Genomic DNA, 25,294 nt, shown 5'->3' with positions numbered 1-25,294 from the left:
CTCTTTTCATCTTCCAAAAAAATTGCGCTTCAGTAATTTCAAATAATCCACGAGGATTGAAGCATTTATTTGGTTGCGCTTTCAATTCTTTTAATATACATTTTTCTATTTTACAGCTGCTTGGAACTGTGTGCTTGTTTAATGAGAGATAAATTGATCAGGATTTGATGTGCACGTCGGTGGATGCAAGCAAGGCTATGGAAATGCAGCCGGCAAATAACACGTGGATCCATAATCGATTAAGCAAAGCGAAATTGTACACACAGCCCGTTGGACGTTCGTCGCAACTGCCTCTCTACGAACGGTATCGATTCACTGGAAAGGCCCTTTGTAAAATGCACCGGAATGCATAGAGCAAAATAAAATATTGGAAAAGAGAAGAGAACGAACGAATGGGAAAGAAAAAGAGAGATTAGTCAGGAAAGAGTACAAGAAAAAAAAGTGAACGAACAAGAACTGGTAAGTAAAACAACAAAGTATATAGAATCAGGTACGTAGCACGTGGGCTATGGTAATTTGCCCGGATCACGCGAATCTCAGAATAAAGAACCCAATTCTAAGTCGAAAATAACTCATATTATTACTTCCCTTCTTTTCGCCGCCGCTGTTGCCATTGATTAGATATTATTAACCTACTAAGGAACGAACCCGTTCGTTCCCAGATCTTATCTATTTATTATATAACAATTACGCAGTAACGAGCGACCGCAATCCTTGGTACCGCATTGATTACACCAATGGACTGATTCTACATTTACTTTGAATTCGTTTATCATTATCATCCATTTGCTTTATGCCAAACTCATTACTCTGTAGATTGTTCACATCATATTCACGATAACAAACAATATGTCCGATTTTTCCTGAAGAGATTTAAATTATAGTATCTTCTCTATAGTTTCAAGAATTAAGAAGTATTTACCATGATACTCTAATTGGTATTTAATATTTCGCAACAAAAAAAATCAATTTATTCCTCATTTGTTTTACAAATCTCATTAATTTTTATATAATGAGATTTTTCAGCTTAAATTTAGTTTATAGATTATAAAACAATTACTTTAAATACTTTGGAATATGAAAAGTATTGAAAAAAGATTTCTCTTTGCAATATTTTTTTACCAATAGACATAATGTGCTTAGTTTATATAGCATGTCTAAGTAGTTCAATATGTGTTGTTTTGTTTGCACATATTACAAAATTAAATGATTGTTGACTATTCTAATATTTGTCAGTTAAATCTAACTATTGTTCAGGAGACTTCTTTCTCAGTATTGACTAACAAATAACTTATTTAACATTTCTTAGGAAATTTTAAGAAATAATTATTTATAAATTAGTAATAGGATTCTCCGTTTTTGTTTAAATGTTCTCGAGAATGTTTATATTTTGTAGAAATTGTGAACAAAAAATCTACATTTACCACATATTCTTAAAATATCTTAATAAATATATAAGATAAAGTAATTTTAATGTATTAAAAGTTTTTAGGTCGTTCCAAGTTAGAGAACTTTTGTACCTATTACCCAAAATATATTCCTTTTCTCTGACAGTATTCCATTATGATGTAGGTGAATTCTAATATTTTTAATGGATACATAGAATTTTAATTACTTAACGCCTTTTACCCAGGAATTTACTTTTAGCCCATTTGGAGCAATTTATCCCAGATTACCGATTATTGAGTTAGATGATATTGAAACTAAAATGCGTTCCTTCAATATAAATATAAAAATATTCTACTAATTAGCATCAGTTCGCATAATATTCCATATAAATACAGAATATACTACATCAGTGATGTTAATGACATAAGAAAAGCTAGTGGAAATCACCTCCCCTATCATCTATGTATTCAAATGACACACCTATCCTATCTTATCCTAAGAGGTTTGCCATCAATATACCACACCATATCAAGTCCTCAAGTACCTCGTTTCAGGTGTGAATTTAGGCATTGTGTTTGGCTGCAGCTCCGCTCAATCATAGCAAATTGGGTACTTGCATTAGAAAATAAAATAAAAATAATCACAAGTAACGGTTATAATGTTAGTTGAGGGCCCCCACGCAGTGTTTGTAGAAGGCCCGAATAAAGTTAACGGAGGGCTCTCCAATAGTATTAGTCTATAGCATCCATATAGTACTATTTCAGAGACCCAAAGTTAACGCACTTTCTTAGACGATAAGCGCCGACGAAACTTAAGCTGCTTCTTAAATCGATGATCGATCAATTAAAGTCGACCGATGATTTAAACTTAATATTTTTCAAATAAAAATAGATACCTTTTCTAATGCTAAATAAATTTAAAAGGCTTCGATCGGTGGTAAATTGGTCGAAAATAAATTTTGAAATTATAATTAATATTATTATTATATTTTCTCGGAAACTATTTGTTTAATTTAAAGAATATATGTACAAATAGAGTATCTTAGTTTAAACTAAAAAAACTTTTTGCGAAAGAAACCATGAAAAATGAGTTTACAACAAAAAACGAAATGTAATTCTGTCACGACATAAAGAAATCACGGTGTGCAGTGCCATTCCAACGAAAGTCACTTTCCTAAATATTATTTATGAGAATTTTGTTTCGTAAATTGGGACAAACAAAACAAATCATGATATGTACACAAACATACATTCTTTTCAGTATTCGAAATGATTCCATACAAATAAGCACACCATTATGTCGTCAATATCCAATTATATTAGATTTCCCTATTCATGTCGAATCAATAATATGAATAATAATAATAATAATAACGATACAGTTTTCGAAGCAATTAATTTTACAGGAAAGAAGAACGTCCGGTTTGAAAGTATAAAATATGTAAGGAAGTTCATCGTTAGTTCAATCGTAGAGATAATACCTTCTTCTCCAGTCAATAATTGAATTGGTTCTCCTCCTTCTCGTTTCCACGTAATTGAGGGCTCCGGGGATCCTTTAGCGACGCATTTCAGATTTACGTTCGATCTCTCGCGGACTATCATGTCCGTGCTCGTTGGATAATCCAGAATATCGGGAGGAACTGTAAATAAAAGAAATATATTATAAAAAAAACATTGAACATGTTCATTGGATTTATGATAATTAACGAGTTCAAGGGACTTTGCATTGTTTGTTTACTTTAAATGATCCCAAGGATAATCTGTATTATACATAACGATTTGTACTTTGAACTGTTGATATAGAATTTAATGCTTAAGCTTTGTCAGAAGTATTAATCACTTTCACGATAGTAGATCTAAAGCTATTGATTTCAACGTAATTAAAGATATCAAATACTGAAATATCGCTTTGTGAATGCATTTTTTCTATTTACATTTATGACTAATTGAAGATTTGTTGATTTTAAAGTTCATTTAAGAGAATACTAGACTACTATCATGTCACATTTAATCTTATCCGCAGAGAAAACGTATAAGTTATAAATTGTTGTCCAACTACAACTAATTTGTTGAAGTTTCCACCGACAGTTGCCCTTATTGGACCAGTCAAGTTGAAGGAAGACACAGTATTTGCTTTTAATGACATATTGATCTTAAAGGGAGAAAAACACTTTTGTTACTATTTAATGTAAAGTCGCAGACCAGTCAAGTTGCAGAAAAATCCAACATTGGTTAATCAGGTTAATTAATAGCTAGAATATGCATTTTAGTCTATATCTATTTCTGCTAATTAGCTTTGTGATTATATATTTAACTGTGTCAAACGGAAGATTCTCATATACCTTCTTCTTTGTAATGAACCACGGGGCAACTGCAATTATCATTAAGCATTTTGATAGAAATCTTTGAATATGTTGAATTTAAAATTTAATGTCAGAACGTTAATTATATGAGCAGATTATTTCCATTATAATCTTAATTATTAGTTTCTAAATGTTATTACATGGTTATAAAAAAAAATGTTTGATTGTTTTTAAAGATTTACAGATATAACTTAGTTTAACTTTATTAAACCAGAGATCGGCAACCGGATCTGGAGCCGCAAGCGGCTCTTTTAGTGATTAACTGCGGCTCCCAGATCTCCCAGCGGTGGCTATTGTGAAAAATTGGTTTCTCTAGTAAAAATATTGATGGTATAGCTACAAGTAGCTCTCTGATGACTTAAAATTGTCTCTTTGCTCCAAAATGTAATATTTATACATCTTTTTAGATTTTAGTATAATTTAGCATTTATTAGTTTACTAATAAAAAATACTGTAATTACAAATTTCCACTAATTACTACAATAAAGTACTATCAATTAATTATTATTTCAAATGCTGTGAATGTGGTTTTTATGTTTTTCATTATAGAAGAACTATTATAACTACCAGTCACTGAGAAGCATTTCATAATAGTAGAGGTAATTTTTCATTCAACATCGATCTCTGACAACGTTTCATTTATATTCATAAAGCGTCATTGAGTTAAGAAACTGCAAGATTTTCTAATAAAAAATAAAGTAGAATAAAAAAAAAACTTGAAAAGAGATCAACAAGTTTAAGTGTTTAGTATGCACGATGCTGCGAAACACGGTGATCCGTCCGAAAACTTGTTGATGGAGACTCCTGAATAACAATGATTTAATGGATACTTCACTATGCTATCATTCATAATTTCATTTATTTATGTCACCAAAGAAAAACAAATGTCAAAAATGAAGTAGACATACAATAAAACTTTTTATTCAATTATGTTTAATGCATGGTTATTAATCATTCAATTGCAATGTTGAATTGTCCATGATTTTTAAATGCATACATTGTATTTATGAAATTTGTATCCTTTTCATGAAAAACATTTATTTGATTGTAAAAATGTAAATAATTAATATTGATTTTTATTTCTTCACATTATAATAGTTAAATTGTATATTTCACTTAAAGTAAAATTTGGGTAGTTTTTTTTATCTTCTAACAATATACAGTCAGTTGTGTGAACAAAGGAAATTAACATACAGATGCTTACGTAAAAAGTATCCGCATACAATATTGACAGTACAAAGACCAGGTAAAGCATATGTTCATATAAAAGTCTTATACAATTATTTATAAGAACATATAATAGTAACTATTCAAAGTTTAGGTAAAGTGTAGGTTCGTATGAAATTAAGTAATCAAGGAGACATGTGTGAATCCAAAAATGACTCAAGATTAGGAAAAGTGTACGTTCATATAAACGTCGAATAAATTTACGAAAAGGAAGAAACTAGGTAAAGTGTAGATTCGTATTAAATGAACAGTACAATAAGTCATATATTTAACAAAAAATATAAAAGCTGAATCGAAATGGGAAATCATCGTTCGACTAACAAACATTTGGTTAGTCTACAGAAATTTTTAAATTTACCTATAAGTAGCCGCACTAACGTACAATTTTGACAGTCCAAGAATCAAGTAAAGTATACGTAAAGTGTCTACTCGTTGAGTACATTTATGAAAATAAAGAGAGACACAAGAGTACTGAAAATATTCAATTACCCGTCCAAATGTAATATTGTACATTTGGACGGATAATTGAAACCAAACCAAAAATGAATGTCAAATGTTATATAACACACACATAGTTAATAACACGTTGGATTCTTTTTTGTAATACAAATCATTTATAATATTAAAAAATGTGCTTAATGGAAATTTGATGAGTTCTATATGCATTGATATCTCATGTATAATCAATGTTAAATATTCAGTAATCTTGCACTGACGAATCAATATAGATAACGTTCATTTGATTGAAATTACGGTTTTTGCAAAGGAAAGACTACAGACCATAATTAGTAACCGAGACTGAACTTGCCGCTTGTTTATTTTAAATACTCTCTACGTAATTCAAATTTAAATTTATTCACCTAATTTCCACCTGTAGTACATTGTGTAATTATTGCCGCATGGATTAAGCCGCAAGCGTCGGATTCCGGTTTTGCGAATGTGCGCTACGCTGTAACCAGTTTGTTGCTGTTTTGCTAATTATGTAATAATAATAGGATACAGAAATAACGATGAAACGCGGACTAAATGACGAGGATGTATCTCAATTTACAAAAAGGAAATCGAATATCCATTATTTGTATAATTTACTATAGTTTATTGAAACTTCAATTAATTATCTCATTAATTTACATGAAATTATTACCGATAGAAATAAAAAATAGTGATTGATAATACACGTTTATATAACAAGGTAATTTGGTTCCAACAGTATGTCGTTATATACGAATTCATTTTATTCCAGACAAATGAACTGATAAAAAAAAATACTTTTTGTTACTGAGACTAATATATTTATTATAATTATAAATTAGTAACTTTTAGTTGTGATTTCTTTATATATTTGTATTTATGGAGTATTCTAACCCTTTTATAAGTAAACCAGTATTCCTACCGTGTTATACGGGTATTTTCACCAATTATCGAATGTTAGAATGAAATCATGTTATACGAGGGTAGTCCCAGAAGTACCCGACCTCACATATAGATGGCGCTTGTTGTTTGTACCAACACTTAAGTTTGAAGACGCTACGTTCTTTAGTATTTGTTTGACAGCCAACGTTCACTGTTGAGTAAACACTGTCAATGAATTTGTAAACATAGACAACATTGAAAATAATTTTATTTGAAAGGTCTCAGAACAAACAATATCAAAGCCGAGCAAGATTTTATTCTGTAGAAGTCTGGTCCTTCGTTTACAACAATAGAGTATTGGGTGGCAAAGTTCAAACGTGGTCATACGAGCTGCCATATCGCATGTTGACTGACATTTTGGTCATGATTATGCTGTTAAAATACGAGAACTTGTATATTTCAAAGGTTAATAGCCAACACTAAAAAAGAAAGTTTTTCATTAATTTTTATAATGAATTTATAAGCTTTTATTGAATGAGTGTCATGTAATACAGTATTAGTATAAATTTATTGAGTTTATTTATTTAGTTTATAATTTATATGTAAAAAATATTTTGTGTACGAATTTATTTATATTTCATGAAAATTAATATTCTTTTGAAATTTTAAGTTTACTATGAGAGGAAGCTATATACTAATTTTGATAAGTTTAGCTAAATTTACCGATCAGTATGTTATTGTATGTGTTTTTCTTTATGTATAGTATATAATTATTTTGAATTTGTGGATTATCTTTGTTAATTTATTCTCTAGTCGCTTCACAAACTAAATATATGTTTGTGTTGTATATCCTTCGTATACTTAATCCATACCCTTGAGGTACGTTCAGTGGAACGCGCTGATTTTATACTTGTCTGGGATGAATTTGCACGCGTTATATATAGTTCACATTGTTACTGAAAATCGTCTCGAGAGTTGAAGTTCAATACAGTTCTACAATATCATCACGCCTAGATATTTTCTATTTCTTTATCATTAAAACTAAATGTGTGTCATTGATTTGCATTTTTTTAGTATATATTTCTACTTCTGTAGATTTAAAGTTATGTAAACACACTAAAATTATTCATTTGTTTCAGATTCAATGTTGTAAATTTTATATTTAATCTGCAAAAGTGATTTTTTTTTAATTAATTAATATGATTATATAGTAATTAAGTAATTACGAAGCTCATCATTGATTTTACAATTCAACTGTAACAAACATCAAACATATATATTTTCGGTATGTTTGCAAATATTTTATAAACATACTGAACAATATTTAAACACTACACCAATAAACGCTGTCAACAAAAAACGTTCGAAAAAAAAAAATAAATGCATTGCACAAATATAAAATGAATTTCATGCATTTGTTTGAAATAATAGTTCTTTTTTTTCGTTTCAATAAAAAAAAGAACCAAAAACATTAATTGCGTATTGTACAAATTTGTTGCTTCGCTTGATTTCGTTACCAGCTTTGATGTAGTTATTATTATAACAAACGCAAATAAATATTTTGATTAAAAAAAAAAACAAATATAGGTTGCATAATAATTATAAAAAGAAAACATTGGTCTATAGCCCTGTATTGTATCAGTTGACTTTTTTTGAAATTATATATATTTATTTTCATATTTTTATTTCTTTATATGTTTTTTTTTTGTACGACTGATACAATAAATATTATTATTATTATTATTAAAGAAAACAATTACACTGTCATAAAAATGAGGTTCCTCTCTATAGCCAAATTTTCTTACTTTACCCCAAATCGTTAAAACTTCTACTATGTTTTAGAATATGCTAGCATAAAACATTTATTTTAATTAGTTGTATAAGCATATTTATGCATATTTATTATTTTATTAAGTGGAATCACTGGAAGTATTAGATTTTCTCCACAATATTCTTCTCTTAAATTAATCATGATCTCATCACTTCATATCATATTGTCACAATTAGTGACAAGCTGATGCTGTTTCCATTTTTCTTTTTGAATGCTTGAAGTCGAGATTGAAAAAAATCCGGGATTTCACGGGAATCGGTAAATTATATTTGACTCTTAAGTCTTTGATATAAAATTACATTTTAGATAATGCTTAATAAAATGAATACTTGCTATTCAACAAAGCTTAGCTTACGCGAAGTGGAAACTGAAAACTACAATTTATAAGTCGGGAGCAGTAAAGCAACGATTTTGATCCCGGGAAATCCCGGGAAGGGTCCATTATTTTCAATCGGTTTCTAATTAGACCCATATATAATTTCATTTTAATAATATTTGCCACCAATTCTATCATTTGCGCAATTCAGTTCACACTCTGAGTCAGTGAGAGTTTAGTTATATAATGAAATTATGAATACTTTTGTTTTTTTTGTAAGATTTTGTATTATTTTTCAGAATATATACCCAAATTTACCTCAGAGAAGATTTGTTTTCACCCATAAAATCCACTTGAAATTTTCAACAAAGATATGTTTTGGAGCGGAAAAAGAAATTATTATTTTTTGTGCAAATATCATAAAAATATGAAGATCTGTTTCTTAAAAATTCAGATATTATCTTTAATATTTGAAATAAAATTTAAATAAATCTGTATTGTCTCTTTTTTCCAACAATGTATATATTTTAGTGGATTTAATAGCAATCAAATTTAGTAGGTCGGAAGTGGAATTATTTGTTGGCTCAGGATTGGAATAAACATTACGATATATTTACATAATATACGATGCATGGACGATTTGTAATATAAATCAATTGGTCCGCAAGACGTAATCCGGTATAAGCGGATGCCCCTCGGTGTCTGAAACTAGTCTCTCTACCATCCTCTTCTCCTCTTCTCTCACTCTCACTCCTACCCTTATAGGTATGTCTACATCTATCGTTGTGTGTAAATGTATGGATGTAAGTGCGTGCGGGGTGCTCTAAAACGTTCCCATGATTCCTGGGTTATGTAATTTGATGGCTGTTTTACATACATTTGCATGTTATTGAATGGGAAGTGAGTGAGGCGGTTGTATTACGACCGAACTCACTAACCGCACCTGTGGTGACATCTATTAAGGGGTGAATTCAGTGGCTTTTCGAGAAGTGGTTTACCTGGTCCAGGTTCAGCATGATCCAAAGCGGAGATTCGCTGCATCCCCGGCGACCCGCTATGATGCCTGATTATATATTAAGCGGATCGCCGATGTGCATAGTTTCGACCCACCCCGAAGCGTATATCTTATTTAGATAAGTGATTACATACATAAGTGAGGGCCGAGGCACATCCACAACCCCTCCTCCATACCCGTTTTCCATGCACAAACCGACATTCTGAATAATTCAAACGCGACTGCTGAAATGCAAACCACTGCAAACCGGAAACAGGCGTTTGGGGGGATGAAATATAAACAAATGAAAAATCACAACAACAAAAAATTAAAACATTCCAGTCGGCCGATAATTTTAATGGTTTGCATAAACTCTTTCGTCCACCCGCCAATTACAAATTAGGCCGCTGATTGAAATAGCACAAAATGTAAATAGCTCCACAGGAAAATAGATGAAAGCAAATCCAAACACATGGTTCATTACACAGTAATTAACTAACTATGTGTCCTTTAAACTATTTTACGCCAAACCGTGTTCTGTCCACATACTCACATACTCAAACGCACACACATCACACAACACCCGCCTCGATCCGAAAACCGACCACCGTATTAACAACAATGAATTTCTGTACGCAAATATAGCTGTTATTTCATTTGAAGCTTTTACCCAACGGCATCAAAACGACTACGAAAACAATGAAACAAATAGTTTTAATTTAACGTAATTCCTATTGATTCACTCTCATTTTTAAACAGTAGAGAAAATATGTGACCCCGAGTTCACTTTTTTACTAATTATTTTTCATCGATACAAAGACCGGGAGCATTGAATTCCAATTTTTTATATGTATACATAGAATTTTAATTAATAAACTTCCTGATTACCCCAACATTTAACTTTTACTCCATTTGAGACCGACTGTACGAAAATCGGATTCTTCTAACATTAAAATTCTGATTTTAATTCATGTAAAGTTTGATAATACAAAGCCTAAAACAATAATTATTTAAATTTGTGTAAGAATATTTACTATTTTTGTTCGGGAATCGAATTTCTTGTAAAGTTAGATAATCCATGCTGATAGCCTAAACGATTATTTAAATTTGTAAAAGATTAATTAAGTCCAATTTCTTTTGGACTATTGTAAAAATAATGTATTGCCAAATCTTATAAAAGTTGATTTGAATAAGTTTTTATATCTTTAATAGATATTGATTATTTATTATTTTTATTATATAATATTAATCCATAGTCTGCATTCTTCATATTTTTTCAATTATTAGTTCATTCAGTTAAATAATCAAAACTCAATTAATTAATCTAATACTAATTTAAATTAATTATATTTTACTCAACAAAAGATAGTTTATTTGTTAATAACTTCGTTTAATGTATTCTTAATGCTCAAGGGACTGACTTTTTAGATTTGTATAAAAGTAATAAAAGTAGAATACTGTCTATTGTGAAACTAAAATTCTGGACAGAAATTGTTTCGTTGTAATTGAATATTTCGTAAACAAAATTTAAAATTCTAATTACGTTATTATCATACAAGTTTTAACACAATCACCAAAACGAACTTATAAATATTTTGGAAATTAGATTTGGCTTAACGTAATGCTAGCTATTACTCCCATGATTGCAGTGCAAAAGAATTACACAAGATATAGGAAACTAGTGGGGCTCTGGGGACTTCTAAAACTTTGTGATAGTAGAATATCTTCAGGCTATATTATAAAACCTCTGTTATAATGTAGCAAAAGTACAAATTGTAATGTACTTAATAGTAAAGATAGATATGTACCCAAAATATAATAAATAATAATGAAAATAAATAATTCAAACTAGTTATTAGAGAAATATAATATATTATTCTTAAAATATTAATACCAGACAGACACATTTATTGAATCATTCCACTAATTATTTGAATTATTAATGGAATACACATTTCTTTATTTCATAAATATTTACATTATAATATAATCAATATTATAAAAAACGATTACCTCGCATAGTCCGGGTAACTGGCTTCGGCAATATATCAGACTGTTTGGAAATATAGTAGCAAATAAGAGCTTTGACTGTATAAAGATGTTTTAATGTTTTAAGATACTCTCTACAAAAAACCGACAAAAAAACATCAATTTTGATGATGAACTGTTGATAATGAATGACATCTGTCAGAAATAATTTGACAAGCGGCTCTTTGACATGTGACAGCAGTACACATGCACAGCGCCATCTATTGGTTTGTTCTGACAATCTTAATATAAATATTCAGTAATTCTAGAGGAACTAAATTGTCAATTATGATATAAAGAACAATTTTTTAAATCAGGTTTTGACAAGGGACCACCTTGTAGCATAAAGGGACTACCTTAATAAAGCCCCGTCCAAATAAGTTTTCAGTTACGCAGAAGAAATGAATGAATTATATTATAAAGATATCAATCGGATTTTTAGAAAAATAAATATTCAATTACCGCAAAGCTATTTATATAGTTACTCCGTAATCACGTGTCTAATTACACGCAAACGCACGTGCCATTATTATATTTTTCAATTTCGTCTAAAAATAAAACTCATACCATGAGAAAAAAAATATGTTGAATAAAAAATACAGCAGAAATCGATCGGCTTTAAAATGAAACCTATAATCACACGGTACATTATAGCCAGAACGTGTAATTCACAAAATAATTACCGTATGCAAATTGAAATTATAATGCAACGTATTCGATCCTAGTGGGGTTTCTTTTTATACACTAACTGCAGACCGTATGGGTTCCAAGCTTGATTGAAATTCCGAGCTTAAAATTGAATTAGATTTTGTGAAATCAACCAACCTTTTGTAAAAATGCGCAGGTTATTGTAGTGATATTTATTTATTTTCCACATATGCGGAGGAATGTAGACGTATGTGTGTAACCGATAATATGATTAGAAAATACAATGGGTCAGTTCAAGGAGTTCGGAATCGATATTTTCGTACTTAATTATTAAAGCGCGTGAAAGCTGATTGTAAAAACTAACAGAAAAGTTGTATTTATCGATTATTCGATGTTAACGACGTATTTTAAAACTTATCACTCAACCAAACATCCTATAAAAACAAATAATTTTATATACTCATTATCTACTTAATAATTTACTTTCAATAGAACTAATGGCGGAATTATAATGCCGTTGAAGCGCATAATGCGGGGGAGGAGGATGAGGTCCCAAATAAAAATAATGTAGGGCCATCAAATAGTAAAGCGAACTGGTGTCTAGGGCCCACGACTTTCATTTATGTGGTCCCCCGAGAACCAACACCATCATCAATTTTTGAATTATTTTTAGGGCTCTATGATTTTCAAATCAAATTTGTTTGAGTACCTTAAAACAATCCCGAACGATTAACAAACTTTTTTGTTTTTAGTAAAAATTGATGTTAAATATATTATATAATAATAACATGTATATATTTGTTTTATGACTAAATCATTTATTTCTTTTTAAACCAATCTGAGTCATTTATGTTAATTCTATAGATAAGATTCCTTAATAATACATATTATGTACGCACCATATGTATAATTGTATGTATAATTAGAATGATGTCGAATAATGTTATTTATAAAACCATGTAAATTTAATTCTAAACATCTTTAAAATTTCAAGTGATTTTATGTACATGTTTTGCTACTAAGGTAAATATGAAGCAATATGCGAGGTAGTACGTATTCTATCAGTACGGTTTAATAATATTTCTAGCAGTGTCCGTCATTATACAGCTCGTTCGAATGAAATCATAGCCAGTGTTAGTGAAGAAAATCATTCAACATCCATTAGTTATTGCAGTCAATAGTTAAGCGTTTCTAGAAGCTTTCTACAGCGAATTTTGACGAAAGATTGACATTAGTTGATCCAGGAAAAGGAGCATTACGATGACCAAATCTGCGAACAGATTTTGCAAAATGTTCACCATTATTCAAGTAATTTCTTTACAATTTTTACTCATTGTTCGATCTTCTACTTTTCTATAACTAAACAGCATATAACATCTTTACTCTGGTTTTATCGCAAAAAAAATAGTTCAGTGTGTACACGCATAAAAAAAATGTGTATACAAACCTTTTAATTATTTTATTCTTGGTTAAAAAAATAAACTAATTAAATCTTGGTTAAAAATCATCCGGTTATTATATAATTCTTATTATGTGGTAAGAAAATCTATTGGAATAAATATTAAATATTATTGGTAAAATCATTATGCAAAATTTAATCGTAAATAATGTTTCTTTGCAAAAATTTGTATAAAGGTGTTGTACATACAGTGTATTTTATTAGTGTTTCACGACTTGGGTAAATATTAAATATTTCATGAAGTTGAACATTTTTCTTTTCCGGTTCGTGGCCTATGGCCATATCTTTCGCTTTCGCGCATCCCCTTCTGCACTCTCGAGCGTTCGCAACTGTAATTTGTCTGTGTGCGAAGGAAACGCAGAAATTTTCATTAAAATTTCTACGTTGGAGGTAAACAAACCGCGCTGGTTTCTCGCAGAGGGCTGTTGCATGAAAAGGGTGGGTTTTCTAAGGCGTCGAGGCTCAATGGGCTCGAGGGCAATTGTTGTGCATGGAATTATGCTATTGAATTAGGTGCACCGAGAGACCACTCTGGAGTGGCGAGAACGGCTGAATGGGCCTTGTAACATATCCAAATTGGAGTTGCAGCTAAAAGCGAGAACGAAACAATCCGACCGAGTACTTGCCATTCATTACTCGTCTCAAGTGAACACTCACCCTCCCACACGATGAGGATCTGTACACAATTTGCCCTGCGACTAAGACGGTAATCTTACCTACGATATCCAAGTAGCCGACCTGGCTCTTCATGGGATCCGTATTGATTTGACACATGTACCAGCCCTTGTCCGACTCCCTGACTTCCTTGATGTGAAGATACCACGTCCTGTGCTCGCTGTGCGTCACACCGATCCTGTGGTTCTTCGTGATCACGTGGCTGTGGATGGTCAGGATTGTTTGAGTATCGACCCTCAGCCAAGCGACCTAAAATAAACAATAAACACATTAAATTCCCCATCCAAATACAAACAATAGGATAATACAAAATGACATTGAATTATCAATTTCACTAACTATAGTCAACTTAACACCATATGGTTGTTTTGCTTAATATGAAATGAAATTGAAATAATATTTCTACTATTTTTTGGTATCCTTTTGTTTTGTAACAGTTAACTTCCAATCTTTTTTCATTATTACATATAATTTTAATTGCCGAATGGGCTCATTGCCTACAAGAATTCACCTGGAGTAATTTTATATTCAAATAATAAATAACTTTTTTTTATATTGAATAAGTATTAAATATTATGTAACACATTTGCGATTAGAATACAAACTAGAATATGATGATAATAAATTGTATCAGCAACCAAATGTTATAGTCAGCTTATATGACTTTTTTGTAATTTTGCTATTTAAAAACATAAATTACAAGGTTTTTCTCAATGGTTTTATTAGATTATACAATTTAATGTAATTTAATAAAAATTTAATTAAAGACTTGTTGAAAAACTTATTTAATAATTCTAATAACAGACATATTGTTTAAATACTATATATTTTAAATACAAAAGAAATTTATACTAAATTAAATTACGAAAAAACATTATTTTACTGAAATAATTTCAACTATACATAAATCTTGTATTATCTTCATAAATAGACCATATAAAAAGTTAATGTATGTACATAAATTTGCTCATAACTGACAGGTGGATGGTTAATATAATATTCTGGTATTGCTTAACATGTTCCATCTGCAGAAATGCAATCGGAGATGAATTATATGCAAATGACAAGATACACCTATACAACGCACAAAATGACACTATGTCATGCGCATCATATCTAATAATACGGGGACATCCTATTGAATACATCAAATTTGCAAATCATTAATAACATAATACATTACATATACAATATAAATAAAAATAATAGATTGTGTTATTGTTTAGATTTCATAATTACTAAAAAAAATATTACATAAACTTTGTAAATTAAATATTCGCATATATTTTTGAATATCCCATTTTTTTAATATTTTTCTGTGCACATATATTAATAAAATGTGTTACAGTTTATCATTAGAAAAAATTTTCAAAGACAATATGAAATTGCTACCCTTTTAAGATTTACATTGATTCAGAAGTAGCTAATTTAAGCTCTACTTCCATTAGTCGTACTTTGTTGCCAGTTTTCTGTTCGACGATTTTATGTTCGAAAACTGAGGTGTTTTTAATTTTTATACGTGAAACAAACTGTTTAAATGTGGTTTTTTCATACTTATTTCGTAAAATTATATCATAATTAGGATATAAAATTAACCAAAACGAGAAACCTATTAAGGGACGGAAAGTCTATTGAGCTGATCAAACTTCGAGAACTGATGTTCATCTGTATTTTGAACATTTCTCATTGCCTAAAAATGTTATGTTAATTTGAACCAAGATGTCAAAATTCACCAAGAATAGAAAAATAAAGAATAGAAAGTTCGTGTAATGAGGTTCAACTGTTCAATATGTGTTTTTTTCTTCTAAAAATTTTATCGTATTTAGCCAAGATGTCACAATTTTCCAAGAGAAACAAAGATAATATCAAGATGGATTTGCAGTAGATTCGCACTGGATAGTTATGATTAAAAAGTATACAACACTGAATGCATATCCAACATCTCTCTCATTTTGTAAGAAATAAATTTATAATCTCAAAAATAAAATTGTATAATTATTACTTCAATGTTCCAATAACTATATTTTCTTTATATTGAACAAACTTTCAACATCATTAGATTTAAGTTATCGCAATTCACAAATAGCACAAAAAAAACTATATAGATCCTTATGACCTTTCGCCTACTATTTCGGACGCATCCTTTGTGATAAATATATATGAATAAATATATAGCAGAATAAAAAAGAGGAGACGTTTTGTTCCTACGTAGATCCTACTTTTATTACATTTTTATTGGGATCTTCGATAGGGGCATATTTTCTTATACATACACACGCATCGAGCCATATGCATATAACTATACATATATTTCTTTACAACCTACGGGATCTGTTATTTGATAACAATTCTTTTCAATGCCAGCAACGAGGAAAGATAAAAACGTGTAGGTAGCGTGAAATTTTATTAAGAAGAAAAAAAATATACAGAGAGGATATGGGAATAAAAACTGAGCTCGCTAGGGAGAGGAATTGTGTTCGTGGTGGGTGGTTGTACGATTGTGTGAGTGTCTGTAGGTGTATAAGTGAAGGTGTATGTTTTTAGGTGTGTATTTGTATGTGCTCGGTGTATAGGTGTATTATCGTGCAGGAACACAGGAGGGGCATAAGAGATGGCCTCATTAGCATGTTTGTCAGTCACAGGCTCATTAGTAGTCGACATGACAATTTAGATCTGTTCAGCTCGTTCTCTACACGTGATCCTCGATATAATATCCCGATGTGCGCTGCTATACGGGTTTCCTCCACTTTCACTCATCCCAACCCCTCACGCCCATCGAACGGAAAACCAAATGGAATTATTTATAAACACTTTGATATTCAATTTCGGTTCGCGCATGCATTATTTATGCATTTCCGAATTCACGCATTTTTTCACCGTAATTTAATAATGTGCGTATTTTTAACGTCGAGAAAATGAAAGAGATATACTTAACACAATTTACAAATGTACGTATGTACGTATTTGCGAAGATAGCAATTAATATTTCTTTAACCTCTACATCAACCTAATCTCTACTACAAAAATAAATATAATAATAACAATGTTCATTGTACTAATTATAGGATAATATACAAAAACGGGTTTATCCACTTAAAAATAATATTTCTTTAAATATATTTGAATCTTGCCCTTTACGCCAATAAAATTTATTTTTTGTTTTTATTGAGTTTATGTTTTGGTAATTTATTGTTTCCATAAATATTATTATTATTTGAATCTAAAAATTAATGTTTAAGTAATTTATCCATAAAAACCGTACTAAGCGAGACTATTTTTGTATAAACTCATAATTTTTTAATATATAGAAATCTGTATTTCAATATAAACACTTTTTTATTGTCAAATTCTCTAACTTTTATGTGTTCGGAGTCTTCGGAGTCTTCGGAAATTTGATCCAATGTCTTGATTTCAAAGTACATTAGCAATGTACCATTGTAAACCTGCGATTCTTCTGAGACATTTTGATTGAAATATTAGATTATTTATAATATTTGATGAGTTAGCAGTTTCCTATAATTGAATAACATATGTCCACACTGATTTCATTATTACTCTCTATATTAACAACTTATTCTCCATACTTAATTGCGAATTTGCAAACAACCAATAGAGGTTTCCAAAGTCAGCCTTGTATCCATGTGCATACCCTAGTATCTCATCCTTGAAGATGTTGGCACTAATTTATTATAGAGCCTGATTGATGGATTTGAGTCTCGTTTTACTGTAACATGTGATCAATAAATATGTTTAAATAATAATAGAAAATTAAAGTTTTTTTTTAAATTTTTGCTAGTAGTAAGCCTATAAAATTAACAGTATATTTTTTTATCGAGTCGCTCGTGTAATTTGGAACTAGCTGCATTTCATAGGCATTTTTACGTATAGTTTATTTTTTAATTAAAACTAAATTGAAGATCCAAAAACTTGAGAAGCATCAATCTTGTTGTCACGCCGTTGTTCAGATACGAATCAAGCTTATCTGTTTATATCTTGGAGAAGTCTTTGGCAAGTTTTCCCACTATCTTGGTTCGAAAGTCTTGGTGCAGTCTCGTATTGGCGATTTGCCATTGTACACTTGCGATTCTTCTGAGACATTTAGATTGAAACATTTGGATCTTTGTTGTTGCTAGTAAATACCATTCATAATAGTACTTTGTACATCAATATATTTTCAAAATCTTGTATACCAAAGTATATCAACCTTGAAGAAGTTGGTACTAGTTTGTTGAGTTGGACTGGAGAACATGAGTCTCGTTTTAAGGTAAAGTAACATGCACCGATTTTGACTGGTTAATACCAATTTGCCATTTCCTAAACCATATCTCAAGGGTATTAAACTCTTCATGAAGCTATCGAAATGCAATGAATGCCATGAATGTCATCAGAAAATTTAGCCATGTTTGTATTGTCTATTGTTGGTATCTGCAGTATATGAAAAAAATAAAATTGGACCCAAGGCATTCTCCTGTAGAACATCCGATTTGATCGGACTGTCCATTTTGATAAGAAGTTGAGTTGCCCTAAGAATTATGTTGGATATTAATGTCAGGAAAATTCTAATTTCTTCGGTATTTCTTTAAAAATTTAGGCAATTATATAGAGAGATTCATATCTAAATATTCTCTTATATTAATATAAAGACAAATAATAAATTGCTTTTAGTTTAATTTAATAGACTATAATAAATGTTTATAACATTTATACATATAATTGTAATTAGGAAAATTTGTATTTGCTAAAAATAACAATTTGATAATACAATTCAATTTGATTCAGATACTAATAAAAATATTCTATATATAAATTACTGTTACACAAAATTAAAGTATATACCTACATCTAAAACTACCTCTATAACAAACTTCGTTTCATTTTGAAATTTAAAATAATATGTTTCAAATTAGAGACAAGTCGTTACATAATCCAGTAATGGCAAGTAACAGTAGGTTAGTTGGAAACTCGAGTCTATAATCAATTAAATTGTGGAACTTGTGTGCGTTAAGCGATGCACAGTGCCGGATCGCATGTTTATATTGTATCCAAAACCGCGATAGCAATTGTAGCAAGCTGAATGCAACTTTTCAATTCAACATTAATCAATTCCAACAATTACAGGCGCTCCTCCGAAGCGGACTGCATGCATATTTGATGAATTAATTAAAATTTCTAAACGATATACAATGGTGCGAATCGCATTATCATCAACTTTCCGTTGGAAGCGTTTCCATTATTGAAACTCGAATCGATATTCATAAAACCAATATTTATCAAAAAAATGTTCTTCGGATTTATTCTGTGTTCATTATGGCTGTTTTTTTTTGTTAATAAGAATATTGAAATATTTATTTTGCTCCCATTTTCAGCGCTGCAATTTTATGTTGATGGGCACTGTTATTGAAAATCTGTGGCTATGTCTAAATGCTCGGAGGGCCATAAATAACTACGAGTTCGTGCGGAGAACTAATAAACGCCTGCTCCGTATAATACATAATTATTATGTTATCCTTTCCCGCAGCTTTCTACAAATTTGTATCCAGGATATTGAGAACCAAATTTTTAAATAACCGCAGTATTTATATGGAAAATATACATCAATTTTATTTTTCTGTATATGTCTCTTTTTGTGCGGTTTATTTATATTGTATTGCAATACCTCGTAGGAAACGGCTTCGATCAGTGCTGATTTACTATAGTACGGTTTGAAAATTTCAAAATAAACTAAATTTGAATGAACGGAATTAAAAAAGTAGTACATACATTTTTTTTTATACATAAATCAGTGATAATTTTTCTTTAAGTATCTATTTGTGCGGTATATTTTTGTATGGATTTAGTTCCTCGATTAGTACGGTTTCATATAATCCAGTATATTGGTGGAAACGCACTATGCGAGATATTGCTGTACTTATAAGTACATTAAAATAGATAAAACATGCGTATCATACTGTAAACAAGTGATTCATTTATTAAATTTAAGTTAGAGTGGTCGTAAGTCGAAATTGTCATAAGTCGAGAAATAAAAGTTCAAGGAAATTTAAGTTATTATAAAATGATTTAATAAAAATTTCGTAATATCTGTGTATTGAATTGCATAAGTTTTATTTGATTTTGTAAAATATATAGTTTGTCATTTTACATTGAGTTATGAAAGCAAAGCAAAATAAAATGCATTACTTTATTCCACTAATTACTTATTCATGCACGTTGATTTATTATGTAATGTAAAAATAATCCCGTTCCGTTTCCTGTTTGCACGGTTTCATTTCTATTTTTGTACATTTACGTAACGATACGGTATTTGCAAATTCAATACGGTGGCAAATATATTCTCGTTTACTGTGAATAAATGCATGCGTCTTACACGTACGTACGTGCAGCAACAAGCAAACAGCTACTGAAAAGTTGGTAATTTATTAAACTTCCATGCGATGTTCTATCGCTTTCACGTAAGGATTGATTCAGCAGGAAGTCCTTTAAAAACACGTTTTTCCGACGTAGCGACACAATGTGAGGGAAACTGTACTTTTACCGCCCTCGAAGACGTCGAGAAGGCATTTATTATGCGTAATTTAAATAATGGACGAGAAAGGCAAAATGGATAAAACAAAAATAACATTGAAATTGGAATATAACACAAGGGGCTACCGGCTACTTTACAAGTGTACAATATGTATGTTAAAACCTGTTTCATTCATTAATCTGATAAAACGAGTTCTAATAGGGAGAAGACACTTTATCTAATAAATTATTCTTGTCTAAATCTCATTTTATTATGTTTTATATTTATACTACACTGTGATGCTTCAAATTTTGGTAATACCTCGATTTACGAAGAGGATACTTTCTACAAAATATTTTTCGTTATATTACTAGAATAATTTCAAGAAAAACGGAGACATTATTATCTATATATTAATAAGTTTGTAAATATTTTTCTTTCTTAATCATTTTTAAATTCTAATATACAATTTGTAAATTTCCTGAAATAAATATATTTTTTTATTTTAACTTTGAATTTATTTCAATTGATATAATTTAATGTTACAACTTTACACAATTTTGTTATTATCTAAATGACTATTTGTTAAAAAAATAATAATTTCTAAAAGTTTTAACCTATTTGACAAGCGGCGGAAATATCCGCCCTATACTTTACACATGAGACTTCGCTTATGCAAAATTTCGCGCAAGGCTACTTCCAAACATAACAGCATAGCAAAAAAAAATAAAGTTTGTACCCATCAAATTGTAAGAAACCCACAATAATTATAGTCATAAAATCATGTAATTTCTAAAAAATCTTATTAAAATAAGTTAAAGTAGGTAAATAAAATCAAGATAGTAAAACAAAATTACAAATAGGGCATTTAAGTGTAATTTTCATTAGATGCAATAAATTTCTATTAATAAACTTAAAAGTAATTATAAATATATAATACTAATATAGATGTTTGAATAAATTAAGTATTTGAAAATAGTGTAAGTTTATAAATTGAATTTGTTCCATTTATAAACGTACTTAAATTGAAAATACAGGTAATTTTAACTAAACTGATCTCAATTAGTGCGAGCAAAATTAATTACTTTATGAAGTTTAATAATACTCGCACTAAGTTAAATTTCCTTTATATACATATTAACTTGAAACTCGAATCTAAGTTAAAGATTGAATTACTCCCATTTAATAATACGGTTGTCTCCCATCCATTATTCCTATAGACATTAATACTATTATACTCCATAGTAAATGATTTACTTCTAAAATCATCTACTTTAATTCTACAAATTGTGGAAGTTCAATCTCGTATATACATATTCCTATTAGGACTAATCTAAAATTATTAACACATTGTAGTCCAAACACGTATTAATACGTGCTCAGCCACTTGTAGTAGGATAATCTTAATACGTGATGGTTCGCGATTAATATTTCCAATTCAGTCATTATTTATGTTTTATACTTAAACCAATTCCAAAGAAAATCTAATTATATTTTAAGAAACTTTTATATTTAGTTTAAACATTCAATAATTATAAATAAATTTAATTCATGTATAGATTTGAAATTGACAAACAATGAAAATTTTCATTGATCTGTTACAAAATGAACAAACAATTATAATAAAGCAATTGAAAGTTTCATTACCGGTGTGAATAATATTGTTAATGAAATATATTAAATTAATGTTGTTCATTCAAATTCGAGCACTCGGATATTGAAAGTAATTTCTTTTTAAAGTTATTAATTTAACAAATTAAATTACATAAATGAAACTGAATGGAATAATATATTAATTAATGTAATTTTTAATAATTTTTAAAATTTAATAATATCAAAATATCTATAAAAACCTATTTGAAGCTTTTTTTTGCAGAGAAGAGGAAACCTTACATAGGGACCACGGGTGGATTCATGGTACTGTGGGATTTTTACCTCACTAAAACCTGTCCTCTTCTTGGTCAACATACATGATCTATATCTCTATACAACTCTACGATACTGATTGCCCTTGCCTGTCTGGCACTTCCCTTAGTTCACTTACTGGCCTATACTGCCTCTATATTCGTAGGTCCTCTGCAGCCAGAGCTGAATTAAATTATAGTAAATCCGGACTGATAGAAACTGCACAAAATGAATGAAATATGACGCATACATTTTTTTAGTGATAGTAAAAAGTCATTACGTAATAATTTCAATTAATAAAGCAGTAAAAATGTGAGGGAACTTACATTTATAAACATGGCATTTGAAAAATTCTTATGACAAAAAAAACATAATTAATGATCAAACAAGAACTGATTTATTTTGCAATATTAAACAACCATTATAAATTACATAGTTTTTAAGCCCATAATCAATAAAAGGTTACACATGTCTACTGATGAATTATATAAATTAGATGAATTTTAGCGACGACCTTGGATTTCTAAACATTCCTTCTGAGATCATTTCCAAGATGTTAATGCATTTATATTATGATTGATGTGATGCAATATCATTAATTGCATTATATTTATACATTTCATTGCAAAAGTCATATAGGGATTGAAAAAATAGTATAGAAAGAATATATGACAAACATGTAAATTACGTATTTTAATTTATACGTGAATAATTAACAAAATTAGTAGAATCCAGGATTGCTTGTTAATAAGTTTCGCTAAAAATAACCTGTCCAATTAAAATGATGTGCAAAAAAAATCAAATAAATTTTGTTTACAAATATAGAAGAATTTATTTTTTATATCGCCAAAGTATGAGCGTCATACTTTTGCTACCCAAAAAATCCACCTTGAATGTAGGTTTCTTGTATAAAAGCATCGAAAGAATCGAAGAAGAGCATCACTCATATCTTATCCTCAAAGCAAAAATGAAAGCCTTCATTGTAAGTGTTTGCAAGAATTGTTTGTTTTTTTTACAATTTGTGTATTTAATTTTTTCAGTGTGTATTGGCAGCCCTTTGCGTCAGCAGCATTAGCTGCGGCGAGCCCAAGGTTAAAGAAAAGAGATCTGTTATCCATGGCGGATTTGGTGGTTATGATGGATTAGGATACGGTGGTTTTGGTGGCGGATTCGGAGGTGGTTATGGTGGCATCGGAGGTGCAATTATTACTGTAGCTAAGCCGGTACCAGTCGCTGTCCCAGTTCATGTCCCAGTCCCAATTGTTAAGAAGATTGCAGTCCCGACCCCAGTCGTTGTCCCGGTTCACACTCACTCTCACACTTCTTATGGAGGAGGATTTGGTGGTTTGGGAGGCGGTTATGTAGGTGGATTTGACGGCGGATACGGAGGTATCCATGGAGGTTATTACAGAAAATGATAAATTATAATTCTAAAATGAGGTTTATATAAATAAATGCTCTTAACATCACAATTATTTCATGCCTATTAATAATTTTAAAAAAGTGTTCTTAAATCCACATATATTAAATGAAAGTGAAAAAAATCATCATTCAAGTATAAATAATTCGTATTCATTTCGTAAGAATTTAATTTTATATATCTAGATTAATTTTGTTTCTAATATAAAGGCTTTTTTATTAATATAATTGTACTTATAGTATTTGGTTATAATAATAGTTGAGAAAAAATAAAGAATATAAATTTAAAAAAAAACCGAGAAAACTTGCTCGAGAAATCCCGGGAATAACTAAAGTTATCAAAGTTCTACATAACACAAGTAATTCTATGAAACACAACTTATAATTATAGTATTGACGATTAGTTAAACTAAATATTTCAAAGGATTATCTCAGGATTTTTTTACGTGATTTACAAATGTTAGTCTGTAATCGAATTAATTAATCCATTATCTCTCTATTTTCTAGGAGATTATGCTGACAGTATGTTCAATTTTACAATTAAATCCGTTCGTTGGTACATCGAAAAATTTAAAAAAATAAACTGTGGCGATGAACCCACTCAAATCTGGACATTGAATGATGAAATATTTAAAAGGTTTAACTGAGTGCAGGCATAAGCCGGATTATAATCCATTATTGTTTATACGGGGCAGACAAATATTACCACTTTTTTGTTGTTTTTACGCGCGATTTTAATGTTTTCCAATCCATCTACTTCACAATGAAAACAACTATGAAAAATTACATAATCTTTGCTACACGTTATTACTTTTAAATTATAGCACGCACAGGCTTGCGTTTTATATTTGTTTTTATCTTCAAGTACATTATTTACAAAGATAATTAACAAAATAAATTTTAGAAATTTTAGAAATAAAATTAATATATATATACATTTATGATTTTCCTTGAACGAGATTCATGTGGTTATTTTTTTAATTTGTTTATTACTCTTTGTTTGAAATTATCAATGGAAAATCCATGTTTGCTGACAAATAGACAAGACTATAAATATATTGAATTATATTGCTAGCAAGTATACAAATAAATAATAAAATAATATTTATTGCAACAAATTATTAAAATATATATACAATAGAAATAAAAATGAAACTAAAGTAAACTTCTGCAAAGGTTTATTGAC

The 25,294-nt window shown here is 29.7% G+C and overlaps 1 protein-coding gene across 1 annotated transcript in view; it reads right to left on the bottom strand.

The window, feature by feature from the left end:
• The window catches only part of LOC108565125 (neurotrimin-like), a gene marked incomplete at its 5' end in the record, with an annotated part of 62,214 nt that overhangs the window by 22,416 nt on the left and 14,504 nt on the right, over window positions 1–25,294 (bottom strand). The window contains 2 exons of the mRNA XM_017924414.1: window positions 2,870–3,028; window positions 14,324–14,531. Coding sequence (XP_017779903.1) covers window positions 2,870–3,028; window positions 14,324–14,531 — 367 coding nt within the window. The remainder of the gene's footprint in view (window positions 1–2,869; window positions 3,029–14,323; window positions 14,532–25,294) is intronic.

The sequence above is a fragment of the Nicrophorus vespilloides genome, unplaced genomic scaffold (assembly GCF_001412225.1).
Source record: "Nicrophorus vespilloides isolate i.1.1-1 unplaced genomic scaffold, Nicve_v1.0, whole genome shotgun sequence".
Classification (NCBI taxonomy): domain Eukaryota; kingdom Metazoa; phylum Arthropoda; class Insecta; order Coleoptera; family Silphidae; genus Nicrophorus; species Nicrophorus vespilloides.
The sequence above is the reverse complement of the archived record's forward strand: the minus strand, read 5'-3'. Positions and strand labels throughout refer to the sequence as shown.